This window comes from Aricia agestis, chromosome 11, assembly GCF_905147365.1.
Source record: "Aricia agestis chromosome 11, ilAriAges1.1, whole genome shotgun sequence".
NCBI lineage: Eukaryota > Metazoa > Arthropoda > Insecta > Lepidoptera > Lycaenidae > Aricia > Aricia agestis.
Window position 1 is genome coordinate 14,412,932 of NC_056416.1, and position 21,661 is coordinate 14,434,592.

Below are 21,661 nucleotides of genomic sequence, written 5' to 3' on the forward strand. Positions count from 1 at the left end.
GTCGTCACTAAGTAGAAAGTACAAATGCAAACACTTTGGAAGAAAATATAAATTCAAATACTTTCCGAAAATTTTGTATACAAAGCTACGCAATGTTTGTCGGATTTCTTGTGAACCGCAGATCAAACACGTTCATTGTACGCATTAACAACAATGTTGTTTATTTACATAGCGGCAAGGGAGCTATTGTCTGATGATGCAGTCATTGCTGTCATCATCTTCATCTGCCTCTACCTACAATGAAAGCTAAATAAGTAGTAACTAATAACAGAGGCCGATGACGTAATGTACAATTTCGATACATCCAATTATTGGATTCCAATACTCTAGCAGTTCTAGCACTTGATTAATATTGTTAGCAACTTCCCAAAAAGACAAGCGGTATGAACAATCGTTGTAATAAACGTCATAACATGCAACTAAAGGATAATGATGATGATGACGCAAGTGGAAATGGATGCACATCAAGTCATTCCATTTTAAATCCTATCCCTCGGTTGTAAAATACATTTTCATTTGGCGCATCAGCGACCCTGGGCGGTGGAGCTATGTCAGGGTCGCGTTGATTACTTAATAGGCTCTATATGTAGCGCAAACGAAATGCAATTTCCCATATTTCCACTGCACGGGTATAATTACAACAACCTCTTGTTAGGAACTGCCGTGCAAGCACGTGATCACGTACGAAGTTTTTGCTATAATAGTTTTGACTCTTGAATATTAAAGTTTGGTAAAATGTCACGTCTGCATGCTAACATTTCCTAGCTTCTAGTTGAGTATAAATTAATTATACAATAAAATGTGAAAGCTGAACAGCAAAGCCCGAGAATTTTTTGTTACATTTTTTGGTAGCTCGACTTTAAATTTGGGATCAACCAAATTATTGTCACAACTATATTTTAATCTGCGAAATTGTTGCAGAAGTTTCGACTACGTTACCTTCTTTGTTTGATACCATGAATTAGTAAACACTTGAAAGTCAAGAGGATGATAGCCAGCTACTACTATTCGTTAGTCGTTGAGTTCCGAGACTAGTAGCTATCGATCAGTCTCGTCACTACATTAGATTTATCTCACTATTACGACTTTAGAGGCAGTAGAGGTACTTCTTACTACATATTAACAAGTAGGTCCTGATGCTAAACGTATTTTTAAACTAAATTGCGACATCCCATATCGCGCTATGTTATCACAAGGACACCATTCAGCATGTGTTTGATAAGTAATAACAGCAAAACTTATTTTTATTATTTTAATAGACATGGCTAAATAATATGAATACGCTGAATACGCTGAATACTCTGGAACTTGGAAGGTTACATTTTACTCCGATTTCATAACAAAATGTAGCACACTGCATAAGTATTTAAAATTTTATTTCGCAATATTTGGAATAATTTAACCTAAGAGGTTCGGTTAAGTCTCAGGGGCCGTTCTGACTCACATTCTAAATATGGTGATGATTAATGTGCCAAATGTTGTCTGGGGACACGAGTGGCTTGCTAATTCTGTTGGGTCTCACGAACGTCTGGCAAGGATCTAGAATTAAATTAGGTTAGCAGGCCATGCTCTCACAACAATCTATACGTATAAATAAAATTGCAGTGTCTGTTTGTAATATTAAAGTAACCGTTTTTTACTACATGCATATGAATATTTATACGGTACTTATACCAAAATATCAATTTTTAGAATTTTTGTCTGTCTGTATGTCTGTCTGTTTGTTCCGGCTAATCTCCGAAATGGCTGGACCGATTTTGACGGGACTTTTATTGGCAGATAGCTGGTGTAATAAGGAGTAACTTAGGCTACTTTTTAACCGACTTCCAAAAAGGGAGAGGACATTTTTTTACTTTTTTTATTTTTTACCTATGTATTTAACATTTTGTTGACGTAGACGAAGTCGCGGGTAACAGCTAGTACTAAATAAGGAAAAGAGTAAACAATAATTAAAGGTTTTAGATAACTCTAATTATTATCTAGGCGATATCTTTACAGGCTTTTTCTATACGGGTAACAAAACTGGTCCTTGGCGAAACATAGCTTAATTTCTGAATGACACTCTTAGTATCTGGTAAAATATTACGTTACAACTTCCCCTTCGATGATAAATTAATAACATTGAGAGGGAACGACACAGACCAGCTCTCGGTGCGGGGCGCGCGCAAACACTGGTCAGGGCGCGCTGAGCACGCGGAACTACTGGCAGATAGCGCGCCGCTAACTGTACGAGATCAACGGAACTCAGGTGCACGCGCAGCCTGCGCGCACGCTGCCTGCGACCGTCTGCCGACACAGCAGGAGACGACTTGTCGTCGCGACACTACTGGTTTCATTGAAAAAATTACCTATGCTCAGCGAAAATGATAGTTAACATTCATCAGCTTGAAAGACAGGATCAAGAAATAATCTATTGATCTCCCTGCACTTAAGACGTACTGCAATACTCATTAGTCCAAAACTATATAAATCTACAAATGTGTGGTACATTCAGCTCTCCATTTAGATACCAATTAACAGCGATTCAAGACGTTTCTTATCAAATTCAAGATTCAGACGAACATGAAAAGACAAATTCTACATCCCGGCTCATATCTACATCACTAAATCGTCTGGTCTCGGCGACGCATGTCAGTCGCGCGTCCGCAGCGCCGCGCGGCCGGGGTACTTAAATATCCTGACATTTGCCGCACATATGCGTGCGAGCACGTGAGCGATGAGACACGCTTTCGTAATAACAAAGGTGAACGATCGCCGATCTACATCGGTATCGGTACTGGCTACTGAGATTATCATATTATCATAACCGTGCGGTTTAATTATAGCGCGCATATTTCGCGAGATGCCAATTTCTTTGTAGCACAACAAGAGCAGCACGCACGCACGGATCTAAGTTATGCGCTATGTCGGCTGATTCGAACAAATGGAATCTTCCTTATTTGGATGTACACTGTACAGTGCATCTTGGACGCATAATTGAATGACGAAAAAGATTAGTAAATCTCAAATCATTTAATGATTTCATTGTTTCCTTGGTGAAACAGTACACGGACCAAAAATTGTAACTAAACGATACAATGAAAACCGGGGTAGAAACTGTTTCCTTGCACAACAAACGATTTCGACTTTATTGTCCGAATGTTTTGACGTGGAACCAGTTTTTACGTGACCTACAAAAACCTGCCGATTTGCACGCTGGGCTTCGACACATTTTGCATAATACATTTTATATAAGTTTTCGAAGATTTTCGAAGACGACTCTTGCCTTTCACTTACTTATATTTAAATTAAAATCACAAAAGAAGCAATATTATGGCAACTGGTAAATAATATTTAAATAATAATATAATGAACAGCTCTGTACTGTTAGTTTCTTGTAAAATACAATACTTTATATGTTTTTACAGTTTATACGAATAAAATAAAATATCTTTTAGAGAGGTCAAGATTGCAGTCAAAGAAGACCCCACAGTTATTAGTATTGTGCATTATTAATTTTTAATTATTATACATTCTAAATAGTAATAGAAATCCTGGAACAAGAGGAATTGGGGACTTACATTGAGACCTATGTCCAGCAGCAGACAACATGGGCCCTTTCATAAAATTAGTAATTTAAGAGATTATTATGAAAAGTAATGTAGAGCGGTTTTCCTTAAGAGTAATGTTTAATTTGTGACATAACGATGATTATTGTATACTGCCGAATGACTGTCCAATGTCCATATTATAATGGCAATTTCTCTTTGTCGACGATAGGTGCGAAACGAGAGTGAATTTATATAACAGGCGTATTATAGGTAGCTGCTTACTGCTTAGCATTACCAGCAGCATTCGTATTCTGCCGAGTCAGGATTATGCAACTGACGATATCGCACGAACACATTTACGAGGCTGCAGTGTACAAAAGATGCGGAATGAGGTAATTACTATCGGCATCAGCTGCTATGATCATCAATCAATACGTATCTTGAACGTCATCAATAATCATCAGTGACAATCTTGTCACATATAAACATCTCCAAAGACAAGCATCGACCGGCCGATACCAGGAATTTCTATCGTCTAAAATAGACTTGCAGCCTTTAGAAATCTGTAGCTTTATGCGAACAATAACATCACCGTGCACCGGAACCATACAATCTTCTAAAGAACCATTTTCCTGTTAGGCGGCTGCACGCTGCTATAATGCGCATTATAAAATGCCTCTCATAATTCATGCCCAACAGGACTATAAACTTCTTCCAATTATTTCCTGGGAGACAAATCGACCGTCTCGTCACCATAAACGACAGACGTATATCCCGAGCCAATTATTAATCCCAAGGTTTTCTAAATATAGACGCATGGTGATCCTGAGGGAGGCTACAAATAACTTCTGAAAAATTAGATTATGGGGCCGTCCCCAGTCTGACTGCATGGATATAATTTATTTCGATGCACCACGCCGCCGCATAATGGAATACAAAACAATAATTCCTTCGAATGAAGATGCAGTAAAATGAAATGTAGCGTATAAACAATAGACACTACAATATTTTAATATGCTTAAACACATAGCCGAGGCAGTAGGCAGTACAGTAACAGCGATTTCTTTCATCCATAAGTTACATACGTAGCAACTCTACAATCTACATCACGCACGTCTCCAGAGTCCAGACTCTACATAACTTTAAGAAACCAAATACAACAAATTTACTCACTGCTTTAGGTCGGACATGGCAGACGACGGATCTGGCGGACTCCTCGTCGCTGCTCTCCAGGCAATCAGATATGGAAGGTGACCGTTGAGGCCAGAACTGTCTCTTGCCCAGGCAGGGACTCTGCAGCGGCGAGGGCGGGCCGCGCCACCAGGAGACGATCGCCGGCGCCACCCCCACCACCATCGCCAACCCAAGGCGCACCATCCTGACACTAATACTGTCCGAACATGACCACTGTCACGCGCGTGATACTACGAAGCACGTACAGAGAGGCCGTTGTGAAATGTGCTGAGCGTGCAGAGTGCAGCATGCAGGAGGTGCGGCGGCGGTAGACTGAGTGCGGTCGTTGACGCGCGCGGCCCCTCCCCTCGCCGCCCGCCCGCCCTCCGCTCCGCCCCCACTGCCTCCCAAACAGCCTTCGCAATTTCAACTTAAATCTAAGATATAATTTTTTGAAATCTAAATAGGTTACTACGAGACATAAACTGTTAAATGTTATGTTTAAATACTGTGAAATGATAACAATCTTCGCGCTTCACGAACTTTACTTTTAAAACTTAGTAACCAATTAAGTTAACATAGCTGTATTAACTGTATAAAACTTTGGTTGGTGTTCATTTTAATGAGGTGGATATTTAACGAACAGTTGAGTTGTCTAATTGTTATTTTGGCATGATATGCAATAAGTAAGTTGTGGACGCTACTAGAGCAGATGTAAAGTCACTAGACTAGGATATTATCAGAATCAAATATAAATTCTGATGGAAACCGCAAGTAGATATTAACTTTTTCGTCTAGGACTAATATCTCCTGATATTCTAGTCTAGTAATCATATACCTAGTAAGACGAAATATAGTATTAAAACTTCGTACTAGTTTGATAAACCATAAATGGGTACTTAGTAAAATTCGGTGCCAGAAGAAAGCAACAAATAGTTATTAGATCTTATCGTGTGGGAAGTATGAACCATAATCGCCGCACATTATGGAGAAAGCTCGAATGATGCAGCCATTTTGGCGAAAGCGGAACAGATTCGTACATTATGTATTTAGATTTGACCCTTCTATATACACTAATAATTTTTCAACAAAACACCAGAAATTGAGACAGGATAAGCAAAGAGAATAGAGTCCTCGGTATTGTGCACTTTTTTAAAACATCTGCAAGTAATATACCACTGGATCATCTTTTTCTTCCATATAGAGCTATGTAAAGAAAATACAGTCTGAAAACTGACCAAGTAATGCGTGCAATGTACACGAAGTAAGTTTGCTACGAGCCCTGCGGGGCTAAAATGGTCACATTTAGCAATTCCTCTCAATCAATTCGGCAAATGAATTGTCAAAACTGTCAAACTGACAAATGTCAAATCAGTACAAAAATACAGAAATAAATTGCAAGCAGAGTTGCATTTTGCGATTTTAGAAAAATGAATCATATTATGATTCATATCATGATTCTTCAAAGCGACCATTTTAGCCCCGCTGCAGTACCACCACCTCTATTTTTAGCTCTATACTCGTCTATTTTCTATTCAACATCGCAATCTTTATCTAGGGCAACTATAATTAATTTAATGTATGAATTTATAATAACTAATAAGCAGCAACGTCTATTTTGCTTATTATTTTATGAGAGCAAATCTTCTTTACCTACTGTCAACTGCGCTTGAGATAGAGGAGATATTCAGAACGACATAAAGTCCTGAAATATCTCAACTCCTTTGCGACTATGCTCAAGAAGGTATTTGAGCTAGGCATTCATTAAGTGATGTTCTAAATTCTAGTTAAAATATTTGTAGGTTAATGATCGTATGTGAGAACTGACTACTGAGAGGCGTTCGCTGCTCGCATGTTTCAGCCTACGTGTTACCTACTACCTAAAACACGAAGACGCTGCTAATATACTTCAGTGTTTCTAATATACCAGACTAGCTGTCCCGGCAAATGTTGTTTTGCCATAAAATGATTTTCCTTGTTTTCCTGCTTTTCTCTTGAAGTTTTTTCTGATTTTTTTTTCTATAGACCTCACAGAGCCCGAGACCTTTCCAACGAACGCAAAACCGTGGAAATCGGTTCGTGCGTTCTGGAGTTATAGCGTCAGGAAGGAAAACCCGACTTATTTTTATATATTAGAGATATTTCATTCACAAAAAGAGTAATATTTCAGCTGTGAGCACCTGTGTATGAATGAGTAGGATTTGGTATGTGGAAGATCGCCAGCAACGTACGCGGACGACTGGTGGCATTTGGTAGTAAACGTTCCGATGCCAGTCACAACATTAAGACCATTTTTATGAGATTACAAATGCTTTAAGGTTTCCGTTAATGCAAACGTTTATAAAACAGAAGCAGAAGCTTGATGCACTTACTCTGATCTTATCAGGCCAGCTCTACCATTTGTGTGTTAGGCATCCATTACACGGTAGGTTTTGCTGTCAGTTTTACCACAGTCATGGCTGTAACTGATGGATAACCTACCGTGTAAGAGCGTGACAGACGGTTGCATGAAGTTGATTGACGAAAATCTGGATATTTTCATTTTTGTTTCATGCAATCATCAGTCACGAATTTTGATTGAGTGTTGTCACATCTGACAAAATAGGAAAAAAATTAGAAACGTATACCTTTGAAAATTTTTACTTTGACTGACATAAAACTGAAGAGAATTGAGTGACCGTCTAGGCGTCTAATACCATTCGTCAGTCCATCAGTCACCATCAGTCAAACATAATTCATGATTGACGAATTTGACTGTCGCTTGCGTGAGCGTGTAATGGATGCCTAAAATGCCAAGGATGACAAGAAGATTACCTGTATCCTAAAACACTCACGGCTTCGTTATTTAAGCTAAGTCTAGATTATAGAACCTTAGGTTTAGACTTAGGATCGATGGATTAGGGTCGTCGTCTTTGTCAGGGCGCTTGTGGTGTCAAGTGCATGTAGCACTGAAACTTGAGACTTTGCTTCGAAGCGAAAAAGTCTCTATACTGGTAAAGGATTTCTTACAGAAATTCTTTACAACATAAAAGAAAGGTTTGGAAGCTGAGTATCAAGGATGAGGTAAAGGTCTTTTATAGTCTTTGAGTAGGCCGTATGCATACATTTTGGATATTATTTTTTTAAGGATTACATAACATATCGTTTCTGCAGATTGTTGTTTGTGATACAAGTTCCTGCCAACGACTTCTAAGTTCTAAGTTCCAATATCCTGTTCGCATTAGGGAAAACGAGTTATCGGCAAAAGGAAAGAGAAACTGCAGGATGGGAAAGCAGACAAGATCCGGTTAGGAAAAGCTACCATATTCAATACTATCGCTTGATTTTTATCACTTTAGCAATGCAAATCATCCAAGAGAGACATAGCAGGTATACGTGGCTACATCATCTTATTGCACAGTACACCTCTACTATTTTAGTCCAACTTTAATTTAGTTTCGGTCCAGTTCAGATGATCCAGTAGCAAAATAGGAATCATGATTTATTTCTGGAGTTTTTACTAATCAGAATTCAGATCGCGTTTGATGTTTTTATTTATTGAGAATACAGTTTGCAGTTTCATCCTATAAACACCATCAAAACCATATCAAAACTGCATTATCGTATAACTATTTACAACAGAACTAATATGTGGTCCCAGGAGGCGGGTGCAGATATTTCGCGTCCCTCCCCCGGAGTTGCATCAGCCAGACGGGAGGCGTCGGAGGTGGAGGCAGACGGATCGATGCGCTGACGTCACAGACCCAACGCCAACGCGGTACCTCGGGTCCATATACTGATCCAGTTTGAAGTGTAATTTGTTATCCATACATAATCTATTATTATAATACCTCGCGCGGTAGACGCTACCGCTTCGCAGTCGCTTTGGACGCGTAGGTTTATCCTAAGGTTCACTACACCACACTATCACGTCACAATAGCTAAACAAGTTTGGATGGAATTTGGTGTAGAGCCCAGGGAAAGGCCATGGCCTGTATCCATGCATGGATACAGGATAGTTTTTGCGATTCCCGAGCAAAGCATTTATGAGCAAACAAAGTGGCAGTCAAGTCTAGAGACCATTTGATTACTTACCGGCCTGTCAGACACTTATTAGAAAATAAATAAACAAGCTCTACAGTAAGGAAATAATAGACGAAACCAATGAATGCACTTAATAGTAATACATCTAGAAGAGGCAACAGTCACGATCACGCGACACCCATTTAAAGCACAAGACAAGGCCAAGTCATTACTGATAGGAAAACTCAACTTAGGGCATATATTTTAAAATAAGTAACTATTTTAGCCATAAATGATTCTGCCCAGTGTCCAGATTCCAGAAGCCAGAGACCGATACGAATACGCACGCGTAATAGTAATGCAATGTTATTGTTGTCCTTCAAGGGCCTTTTTACGTATCAGAGGACAAAACATTAAACAACTAAGTCTCTATCAATAGTAAGGGACTAATGGGGTAAGTATCACGGTCTACGGAGCCGGGTACCTACATAAAATACGGGGACATTAAAAACCGTATATTACGAAACAAATCCCAATAAAATGAACCCGTTTCTCTCCAGGAGCGCGGGGTGGTGTAGGTTTAATAGTATCGATTTAGGGCCCAGGACGTTGACTCCCGGGTGGAAAGTAGGCCACAGACGGCACAGGTCGATAGGACCTTACCCTAACCTAACTAGGCCTGTATAGTCCCTATGTTTTATGTAAGTACCTACTATCCATACATAATCTATACTTAATATTATAAAGCGGAAGAGTTTGTTAGTTTGTTTGTTTGAACGCGCTAATCTCAGGAACTACTGGTCCGATTTGAAAAATTATTTCAGTGTTAGATAGCCTATTTATTGAGAAAGGCTATAGGTTATATTTTATTGCGCTAAGACTAATAGGAGAGAAGAAATAGAGAAAAGTGTGAATAAAACGGGAGAAATTATTTGAAAGGGCTTATTTGAACGCGCTAATCTCAGGAACTACTGGTCGGATTTGAAAAGTTCTTTCAGTGTTAGACAGCCCATTTATCGAGAAAGGCTATAGACTATATTTTATCATGCTAAGACTAATGAGAGCGGAGAAATAGAGAAAAATGTGGAAAAAATTGGGAAAATTACTTGAAAGGGCTTATTCGAACGCGCTAATCTCAGGAACTACTGATCCAATTTGAAAAATTCTTTCAGTGTTAAATAGCCCATTTATCGAGAAAGGCTATAGGCTATATTTTATCATGCTAAGACTAATAGGAGCGAAGAAATAGAGGAAAATGTGGAAAAAAACTAGTCAAATTATTTGAATGGGCTTATCTCACGAACTACTGGAGCATTTTTTTACCGACTTCCAAAAAGGAGGAGGTTACACGTTCGGCTGTATGTATCTTTTTTTTGTATGTTCAACGATAACTCAGCCGTTTGTGATCCGATTTTCAAAATTCTTTTTGTGTTGTATAGGGTTTAACTCAAATTTGGTACCATGTTCACAAAAGTGGTGATCTGATGATGGGATCCTGGAAGAATCGAGGGGACTCCTTGAAATTTGTATGAAAACATATAGTGATTTCAATTTTTTCTGAAGCATTCGAGGTAAATGCTACCAAAAAGTAAGATTTGCACCAGGTTATACCATGGATCCGAAGGTACCGAACAGCACTTTCGGTACCTTCGGATCCAGGGTATGGATTTGCGGGAAACTTTTAGTACGTTTTAATCAGTTCCTAAAGACAATAGGGCTGGTAGTTTGTGTCCAAAAACTGGTTATAAAAGGGTTCTCGAACACACCCCTGAAATAATAATTTCGCCTCTTGAAGTCGGATAAAAATCAAGGTGTAGAAATCCGTAATTATACTGATTTAATTATTTAACAATTACCGGTTTAATTCTACATCACTATCCGGTGTATCCACCTACAATGAAAAATATAAATTATTGATACCAATTGCTAATAATAATAATTGCAAAAACCGTCACAATAGTGATAAGAGAGCGATATTCACGCTATCAGAATTTTACCTTCAGTAACAATTATTATTTCACGATTGACGACTGAAGAGTGTAGTGTTAATATAATTAATTAATATCATATTATTATTCGCATATTATAATAAGAAATGGTATGTAGAAAACACTAACATTAAGGCCCTAGCCCCCATCTCACTAGCGACTAGCGAGATGCGAGCGATTAGAAGGCGGCTTAGAAGGCGAATTGCGCAGCGAGCTCGTCGCGAATTCGCACTTCGCAGCGTATGCGTGGCGAACACGCAGCGAACAGCGTTGTCGACGCCATCCATCCATCCATCCATCCATAGTACATCCATAGTACATACTAATATTATAAATGTGAAAGTGTGCTTGTCTGTCTGTCTGTTTGTCTGTTACCTCTTCACGCTTAATGAGCTGAACCGATTTCGCTGAAAAATGGTATGGAGATATTTTGAATTTCAGGAAAAACATAGGATACTTTTATCCCGGAAAAATGTACTGTTCCCGCGCGCCAAACGAATTTTGGCCTCATGGAGTTGCAACGACTATTACTCCATAAAGTTAACATCGTTTTGTTTGTAAATGAACAGGGTATATAATAAACATTATAAGGCACAGTACGTACCTCTCTGGCAATCTGGTCCAGGGCCTGCTCCTCCGCAGTAGCCTTGGTGTGTGTGCGTTGCCGCCGCGACGCATCCATTTTGGCTGGCACACTACTGAAAATAACACTCAATTAGTTTGCTATAAAATTACATTTGTCATCGGGTTATTATTAGATTCGTATTTCGAGAACAGTGGGAGTTATCATGCAGTTGGTACCGTTTCTCAAATTGATACCAAAAGCCAGTAGGTCTGAATATTTAACATTCTATTATACTCCGTTTCAATGAATTTTACCCAATAATAAAATAAAATTTTAATAAACTTAACAAATTCATGTATGATTGAAATTGTGTTTCGTATGTGTATAAAATTTAAATGTTTCCATGTTTCTTGCTACTCTGCTCGCTTTTAACACTTAGGATTTTTATACTGAGCAAAGCTCGGTCATTCAGATATTTAACATTTAAATAGGAGTCTACATAGTTTATATTTAGATGAAAAAGATTTGAAATCTAGTAATAATCCATACATTTAAAAGATAGTTTGAGTGACAGTGAATGCACCTGCGACATCAATTACACAGATGCGTCTTAAAGTAATTCTAAACAAAAATATAAACTTTCTAACAAAAATTGTAACAAGAATGTTTCACTGCTTGACTCTGAGGTAACCAGTGATATCCAAAAAGCATTATTCGTTTTTAAGTTTAACTCGTCAACTCCCAAGCGGTCAAAATCAACCGCATAAACAATAGACAATAGATTTCCAAGATTCCGCAATCAAAGGATTAAGAAATTATTTGATCTTCTTTCTCTCCTCCTCCATTATTATTGTTAAAGTATTACTTTAAGATTATAATTTTGAATTAACTAAATGGTCAGTACATGTCAGTCAGGAAGACCGACACGACTGGCGAGAGATCAGGCGAAGGACCGACTTTTTTACATGCCCATCCGACGCATGGATCATCTTACTTGTCAGACAATCAGGTGATCAGCCTGCATTGTCCTAACCAAACTTGGAAATAACATGTTTCCAGCGCGGGATTCGAACCCACGACCTCCGGAGTCGAGAGCGACGCTCTAACCACTAGACCACGGAGGCGTGTACAGTAGTAGAGCCATAGCACATTGTTCTTCTAAATTGGCTGAATGTAATTTAATGTAATGGCCATATGTGAGTAACACAAACATTCATTCTAAATCTATAAAATGCACATTCACACAACCACAAAAGTCTTATTTGAAACAACCACAAAATTTTTTTTTAGATTAAGTTTATGATTCCAAACTTTTAACTGTTTATAATTATTCCAGTAAACATAACAAGTTACATTATTATCACAGATTAATCAACTAGTAGCAAAACAGTCATGTTGTAATTGATAAACATATGTCACCAGTGATATTAATGTTACGCTGATTTCAATTGTCCTGTTATAACAAACATAACACATAGCAATACTAGAAAACAATAAAATTTTTACTAAAATAATATTTTTCATATTTTTTTATTAGTTACAGACACACATGACAATGATTTCCCTTAAGCTCCAGTTAAAACAGACTTCAGAAAGTTTTGTTTATAAGTCACCAACACTGAGTATGCTAATACTGTGTTAACAACTTACAGCTAATTTGAATGAGACTGCTCGCTTATCGTGTGGAAGAGTGATTAGCACTTGGAATAACTAATGTGATGTATACATTAGGCACTTTCGGATACTCTCGTATCTAAACCCAACCATGACAAGTAACATTTCACTCAGGACCAGTCAAACATAACCTAATGGGGCCAGTGTGCTCAGGTTTTCCTAAATGAATGTTTCCGTAAAAGTGTACATAAATTATAAATCCAGCAGGAAAACGGGTGGGCACAAAGCCAATATATTTTTAATGGCAGTCGCTAGTCGTTATAATGACATCATACTTACAGGACAATTTAGAGATGTAAACACATCCCTGCAAGGCCGGCAGTATTGTTTTTTCACTTTTAGGAAACGATAATAAAGCAAAATTGTGTCCGAGCTTAAAATTTGCACGTCAAACAGATATTTTACATAAAATTTCAAAATTACGGGAACACCAAACTCAACAACACCGATAGCACGAATATTTTGTATTTTCACTAAAATTTTAGCTATATATAGAAAATGTATGGCACCACTATAAAAAAAATCATTTATTAGATTGCTATTTTACGTTTGCAAGATAAATAACACGAATTATTTTCAGTAAAAATATTGTCAGCCGTATGACATGCATGCCATTTTTGCCATTTCAACTGTTGCGTTCAGTATTTGGATATTTCAAATATGAGATCATTCATTTTAAGAAAAAATAATTTTAAATTTAATTTTATTTCGGTTTTTATATTTATTTATTAGGAAACGTGAATAGTACCCTAAGTATAATTAATGTTTTGAACATAAAGGAAAGAGTAAATGCTGAAGCGATTAAATATGAAGGTGGAGACTGGAGTCCAATTTTTACGTCGTTTGGACTCCGCAGGCAGGGCCGTCTCTAGCCCGTGAGGCGCCCGTGTGCAAACATTACCCTGGCGCCCTCTAAACAGCGCGCGCACGCTCAAAATGAAATGGGTACAAAGTAAAAGTACACTTTGTCCGGCCGCTTAAGGGTGAGGACCTTCGATCACTAATATACAAGATACACAGTTCACGGCAAAAAACGACCTCACTAAAAGAGTGGACTTTCGATTTAGTAGTGCTCGAACGCTCCGCTGGGAAACATGTCCTAGTGCTCGTTCAACAATTGTAAAAATCATACGTTTAAAACGCAAAAACAGGATGGAATTTCATATTACCCGTAAATATTAATTTTATCCTAATATATTTCATACAATTGTATTATAAATATTGGTATTGCGTTAAGAAATCAACAAAAAAACAATTTTAAAATTAAGTTGTAAATAAATCAACACGAGGTATAAACCATCTCAATTGCGAATACTTTTGGAGATCATTGAAATGATAGGCAGAAATTTCTATAAATTATTATTCTTAAAATTATTACAATCAACAAAAAAAATGTTGAACGGTTCGACTCCGCTCATACTTCACTTCACCTTATTCCAGCGGCGAAGTGCGGCCGTAAAATTATTGAAGTGCTTTTTTGGAATTGTAATAATTGAAACTTTAAGACATATACGCGGATGGTTGAATTTAGTTTGAAGCGTGCGTCGTTCGTAAAAATTTATTGCTTTATAAACACACATTGCACATTCTTTTATAAAAAGATGTTTAATAACTATTATTAAGGTTGATTTTAGATAAATGTATACTTTTTTAAACCCTTTTACTCGGCGACAGATTTTCGAGAGGTTTTGTATGGGACTGTGTATCTTGTATATTAGTGATCGAACAAACTCTATTGTTATTTGTTTGTAGATTGAAGTTTTTTTTCGGTATTGACCATGATGTGCTCTTGAGTCTTGTCCTAACCCCAAAACGTAAATTTTATATCGCGTACTTCAATTTTACTTTAAATTTCATGTTCTATACTTATTAAACGTCACATCATCACAACATCGGTATTAATTCGATTTCATTGAAGAGCTCTAACTTCTCTACATCCGAAGAGCCAGCATGGCACAGTTTGTATTCTAAATTAGAGCACTGTGCTTTTTTGTATCTAAATCCAAATCCTCCCACTACCTATTTTGAAAAAACGAGCGATAGGACACTCACGATTACACCAAATAATATAATCTTCATTTATGTGTTTTAAGGTTCATTTCACGTTGAAAAATAAAGATTATAATATTTATATTGCAAAAGCCGAGCCGCTCATGGCGCGCCTTGCTTTGCTGTAATTCTACAAATATAAGAAGAGCTTCGGATATTACACAAAAATGTTTGCAAACTGGAGTTCTTTTTACGTTGGTCAATAAAGCGTGGGCCGTGGCGGCCGGCCAGCGCGGGCGCGCGCTGAGTGCGAGCGGCGCGGGCGCTCGGCGCCTCTAGGAACGCGGCGCCCGTGTGCACCGCACACATTGCATCTAAGGGAAAGACGCCCCTGTCCGCATGGATGTACCATTGGGATGGATGTACAGATAGGTACGTGGGTTTATACGTGGAAGAGCCAATGGCACGAATGGGCCGGCTCGACCGGAGAAATACCTCGTTCTCACAGAAAACCGGCGTGAAACAGCGCTTGCGTTGTGTTTCGCCGAGTGAGTGAGTTTACCGGAGGCCCAATCCCCTATCTTATTCCCTTCCCTTCCTTTCCCTACCCTCCCCTATTCCCTCTTAAAAGGCCGGCAACGCACTTGCAGCTCTTCTGATGCTGCGAGTGTCCATGGGCGACGGAAGTTGCTTTCCAACAGGTGACCCGTTTGCTCGTTTGCCCCCTTATTTCATAAAAAAAAAAAGATATACGCTCATTTTGGGTAACTTTGGCTTGCGATTTAACTTTGAACAATACATTATTGTATTGTTCAAAGTTGTACCGCGGTTTAAAGTTACCCAAAATGACTGTAATCTTTTTCTTTCAACTAAGATAATAGGCTTTAGTACATTAGTATTACTTCAATGTTTTTCATAAATAATTCATTTCTCAAAATTGACAATTCAAGCAATCGGAGCTTGTAGGACACACAGAACTACAGGACCAAGCCGGCGGGCCAAGATTATGTTTATCACTATTAATTCTGTCCTTATCCGCTACGTTGAAAAAGCCTATTCGCCTCTTAGCTGATAAAAGACAGCAACATGGATAATGCTATCTCATAACTGTAATCTAAATTCTGCCTCCTTCATTTCACCCCTAAGAAATTATTTATCGGTCATTAATTACTGTTTTAAGAGGACGACTAACCCAAAAAATCAAACATCGTCCTTCTCTCTTCACACCCGTTTTTCATAAGCCAGGTGAAAAAGAACGACGCCGATTCATCGCCAAATTAGTTTTTTCTCAATAACTAGGTCCGCTAGGTCGATCTCTCAATGAGTTTTATACAATGTGTTAAAATATTAACTTAGTTCAATGCACGGTTATGGCAATAAATGAAAAATTCGTGAAAATTAGATGCATCTTTGTGATTTTTTCTATCGAGGAAATTTTAAGATATCGTGTTTTTGCTCAGATCGAATTCTCGGAAATATAATGTAGTATCTAATTTTAGAAAATGAAACAATTCGGGGCTTATTTTCAAGTATAAAAATGAATTATAAAATCGACACTTTAGGGTTACTCGCTCCCATAAGCGGAAACTGGAAGCTGAGATAAATAAGGAAGTTAACCTACTAGTTAACCCTTTAACCGCCAAGGTCGGAATAATCCGACAAACATTTTCGTGTCCATTTCGCCAAGGTCGGATATTTTCGACAAAGTGCCACTGCACTGGGCACGAAAATATATTTTGTCGGATTATTCCGACCTTGCCGGTTAAAAGGCTAATTAAACTACACACTTACTACGAAATTGTTACTTTTATTCCAATTAAAACAATCACATACTTATTAATTATAAAATAAATGCATAAACAACTATTGCGAAATTTATTTAAAAAATTATTCACTCTTAGACTTAGGAGCATCATCTTTGTGATATAGGAATACAAAAGAGAACAGGAACACTCCAATCATCATGGAGAAAGCGCTCACGTAGTAGGGGTAGGCGCTGGGGATGAATCTCTCGTACTGAGTGTGCTGCAGGGGACGCACTGATACCTAAAGAGTAAAGAAAAAATATATATTTAAAATTTTAGGAAACTCTTAAAACACAAATTTATTTACACTATAAAATACTATATTAAAATTGCTGATAACAAAATATATGACCAGTGATAATGAAAAAAACTGTTAAGTACCTCTCTTTGCAAGAGGCATGATGACTATTTTTTTTTCTTATCGGTAATTGGAAGATAGTTAAAAAATAGAAACATTGTTGAAAGAGTGACTCTGATAGCTTAAAAATTCACCAAGATATGACAATTCAAATATCTCATAAAAAAAGACCTGCCCGAAACGCTCCATACAAAGTGCTACGAAAGTATGACGTCAGTCTTTCGTAGTTTGTACGCATCGGGGGACAACAAAAATCGAATTGTATACAAATATTAAGAAATTTAATTTAAAAAAATTCGACTTGAATATCCAACTTTGAAGGCGCATAACAAAAAAAATACAAATGCTATTAAGCTGAATTTTTGGGAATACTTATTTTTTACCGTGATTACTTTATTTTATTAACAAAACTCACTAATCTTTGACCTTGTCATCATCCCTATTATAAAATAGTAAAATAAACAACCTAAATTCATAATATTGTTACGGATACGGACACGTAGTGCCATCTAGTGTCAACTTGTGGAACCACTCGGGGAATAAAAAAAATAAAACCCCTACTCGATACTAGATGGCGTTAGGCTTCCAGAAATATTCCACACTAATTGTTTACGCAAATAGGGTACATTCTAGAAAGGAATGTTCTGGTACAGTCTAGGACTCGCCTCGGCCCATATAAATAGCCGCAGGAAGGTGAGCCAGTGAATCAGTTCAGTTTGAGTAATCTTGAAGGCGATCTCGGAGTGAAAAACAAGTGATCAAGAGTGATACCAGTGAATCCTACAACTTGGCTACGACCTAGGACAGTAATTATAGTGCTTAGTGTTTTGGACATAGTGCTTTGTATTAGACCTAGTGCTAGTGATTAAAGTCTTCATAAGAGCCAGCAGGTCTTTCTCTCCAAATCCTTTGAACCCTAGCATGTAACAATATTGTAGTTAAGTAGTATTACAGTAGAGATAACAAATAGAACTCACTTGAGTGGAATGATAAAGTCTGGTGAATCCAACTCTGTCATAATCAACTTTGAACTGGTAGACTCCCCATACATCTGGGACCTTGAACACTGCTTCGTAGACACCATTGGGCTTCTTCTCCAGATTCGCCCGGATGAAGGGGTCAATGCGTACAAACTCCACTTGGACATCATTGGCTTCAAATGGCTGCCATTTACCATTCTTCAACTCCTCAATCTCAATTCTGTAGACCTGTAAAATAAAGAGTTATGATGATTTAGAGGGTAAAGCATGTGCTGCAGACAGCTACATGATAGTAACATTTGAGGGGTAAGCATAAATTCATTTAGAACATATCAAAAAATATGTTGTGATTATATGAGCACAAAATAATTGAATGTCAAATGTGTGCTTTCATTCGATTTTGATCTTGTCCCATACATCCCAAAAACCCATAATATTACAATTGGTAGGGACTGGTGACAGACAGGACAGAACAAAATTTTATAATATCCCCATTACAGTGAAATTTTTTGTTGGGAATTTGGGGAAGAGAGTCTTACCACAGTGTCAGTGATGGTGTATGTGTTGGACGACTCTTTCTCGCCCTGGCGGTGGTGGTGCACGCGGCGCACGCGCAGCTGACCGCGCTCGCCGAACGCCCACTGGCTCAGGTGTGTCGCGAGCAATCTGTTGCCCGATGTTGGGGATTTGGTCTTGTCACCCTGAAGTTAAAATATTACCAAGTTAGAATATTATCATTATGTAAGCTTGTGAAGTACAGGTAGCAGCTAAAAATTGTGTAAATTACAGATACACATAATATTGCTCATCTATCTGTTGAGGCTCATAATTTGATTATTTGCTGCATTGAATAAATAACTTACATGCACTTTTGCTACTGGAGAATTGAAGGCTTCATCAGAGAAGAAGAATAGGGATCCACTGAAGATAATGCGCGCATTATTCCTAGCTTGGAGAGCAGCAATCAAAACAGTTTTCCTACCCACTGCATGAGGATACTCCTTCACCTATAGACCAATAATTATTATTAAACAAACATTAATGTTTTTATATAAACAAGGTTTGGTAAAAAAGACAGTTTAATAAAAGTAATATTAATATAAGTAATATCTAGTAACAATTGGAAAAATGACCTGGCTCTTAGGGTTGTAGCTGTAAGCTGTGCTGTCAGCAGACAAGATGGGCAGCACTAGGCTGTTGTCCTTATCCAGTATCAGGCCTGTGCCCTCAAACAGCAGTGGCTTGGTGTTATCTACTCCCACAATGGTGGGCGCACTGATCAAGTTCTTGGGTGAAACAACAATCCTAGTGTGATCTCCCTCATCCAACTGATCATAGTTGAAGTGATCAATGACTGCAGCAGATTCTTCATCCATCTGTTAACAAAACAACTATCTTTAGAAACATACAGTACTCCCAAATTAATAATGCGCATGGAAATCTTCGCTATTTGTCGTAATCACAAAAACACTTGAATCTATGATAATTGCATTTTGCACCTTGTTCAAAGAAAATAGAAGTAAATATCATATGGCCGGTGGCTGTCCGCTGTCGCCGGTCCGTGAATAAGTGCTATAACTCACCGGAAAGCCATAGCGGCGTTACCATCGTAATGTCCAAGCAATGTCAGGAGCTGCTATATCGCTGCAAAGCGCTGTTTTTCTTAAAGTTATGTTTAAAACAGCGCTTGCAGCGACGTATTCCGACGCTCAGGAAATACGACCGTTGCCGAAAAATTACGAAAATTTCTATGCACATTATCACTTTGGGAGCATTGTAAAATTTTATTATACATTGTATAAGGCTATATTTTTGCAAAATATTGTACAAGGTGATTTTACTATCAACATACATTGTTCTGCTCATTTGCATAAAAGCAATATTTTCCATTACAAACGCGTAAGTTATAGCAATAAGAATATGAGTTACCTCAAAACCGCATTCAGAAGCTATTTCTCTGTAAACATCCCCGGAAACAGAGTTTCCAGCGATAAGTACGTTACCACCATCATCAATAAACTTAGTGATAGCTTCAGTATCGACGTTTCCACCAAACTCCACTACCGATGGTGCGAATACAATCAAGTTTTTGTACAAGTATTCGCCGTATTTTGAAAGCACTAAATTTGGGTCGTCAGCTAACTTGAAGTTGAGATTGTAGCCACGCTCTGAAATATTAACACAAAAACTATAAAACACCATCAGAAATAGGCTGAAGACATTACCGGCGAAAATGTGGCTTACCTTGCAGAGATTTGAAAAATTGAGAGTGAGTTTCCCGTACGTTTAAATTATCGACTAGCACTAGAGTATCCTGTCCCGCATTAGCATTTGCAAATAGAGCTATTAGCCCTAAAAATATTGCTATTTTCATTTTGATTTTCAATTCAAAATCCTATTCAAAAGCCAATAAATTTGCTTCAATATCAATGACGTTTCATCTGACGTGTGTCGTGGAAGTTGGAACTCACCATAGAGATTTTTTATTTTTTCCAATGAAGTAGGCAATAGCAACTAGCAACTAGGAGCAATTTTTTTATGGTTCACAATTCATCTTGTGATTGTATTATAATAATATACAATGTGTCCGACACCGGTGTCCGATCCTTTAATGTATCGACAAATTTCTTCTTTCTCTCACGGTTGTAAAATGCCATTTTAGTTTTTCCCAGGCTTTCACACTAATCTGACCAGTACTTACACTAATCTGAACAGTACTATAAAGATAAAAAGGTCTCATTTATCATATCTAAACTTGTGGACTACGCTTACACAGGCAATTTGTTATAAATTTCGTGGAATTAAACATAGAAAAACCATTGAAGTTTATGAAAAAAAATATGCATTTTTTAATTAATGGCTTTTTGTGAAAAATCTAGCACATTAAACTGGCTTTTTTTATTTAAAAAAAAAAACAGAAATTCTTTACTTCAATCACAATGCTCTAAGTCAGATAGTTTAGAAGTTTTAACGATTTTCCGACGAGTTATTATTGTTATATATAAATACTATTATATATAACAATAATAACTTGTGCTGTGAGTGATTGCAGTGTAAATCATAGGAATAATTCTGAAAAATATACATTCCACACGTAATTATTAATCTTCATGTCCTAATTGCTACGATGTGTTTATTTTTGCTCTATTCTGTCTTTAGCTCTCTATTTCAAATAAAATATTGTGAATCCTCCCTTTTACTTTCATATTTTGCGTAACTAAAGTTACTATTGTTCTTATATCACACAAATTTTGAAGAAAAATTTTTCATTTAAATTTTTTACATATACGCTAGTGCTTGAATCAAATTTATCGATATGCTTATCGATATTTTACAATAACATAAAACTAAAATAAAAATCATTTACCTTTATATATTTATCACCTTAAAAAGGACATAATATTATCTTATTTTAACCATTATTTTTGTAATAATTATCTTTTGACATACCTAGTATAAAATCAAGGTTTCACAGATCAGTCACATGAATCTAATACTCATTGAATGCAGCTTTCAACAATATAATAGACAGTTCTCTGACAGAATAGGTATAACTGCAACTTATATTATACTTAATAGGACTGGTACCGACTTCAA

At 37.4% G+C, this 21,661-nt stretch overlaps 1 protein-coding gene across 1 annotated transcript in view; it reads right to left on the bottom strand.

Annotated features, from left to right (window-relative positions):
• LOC121731489 (dolichyl-diphosphooligosaccharide--protein glycosyltransferase 48 kDa subunit-like) overlaps positions 1-20,494 on the bottom strand; it is a 36,707-nt gene extending 16,213 nt beyond the window's left edge. Inside the window, exons 1-9 of the mRNA XM_042120920.1 lie at positions 20,309-20,494; positions 19,994-20,232; positions 19,198-19,440; positions 18,928-19,071; positions 18,604-18,765; positions 18,062-18,292; positions 16,817-16,967; positions 12,332-12,338; positions 11,298-11,388 (exon numbers count right to left, since the gene is read on the bottom strand). Coding sequence (XP_041976854.1) covers positions 11,298-11,388; positions 12,332-12,338; positions 16,817-16,967; positions 18,062-18,292; positions 18,604-18,765; positions 18,928-19,071; positions 19,198-19,440; positions 19,994-20,232; positions 20,309-20,438 — 1,398 coding nt within the window. The 5' untranslated portion in view covers positions 20,439-20,494. The remainder of the gene's footprint in view (positions 1-11,297; positions 11,389-12,331; positions 12,339-16,816; positions 16,968-18,061; positions 18,293-18,603; positions 18,766-18,927; positions 19,072-19,197; positions 19,441-19,993; positions 20,233-20,308) is intronic.
• Positions 20,495-21,661: the final 1,167 nt, after the last annotated feature.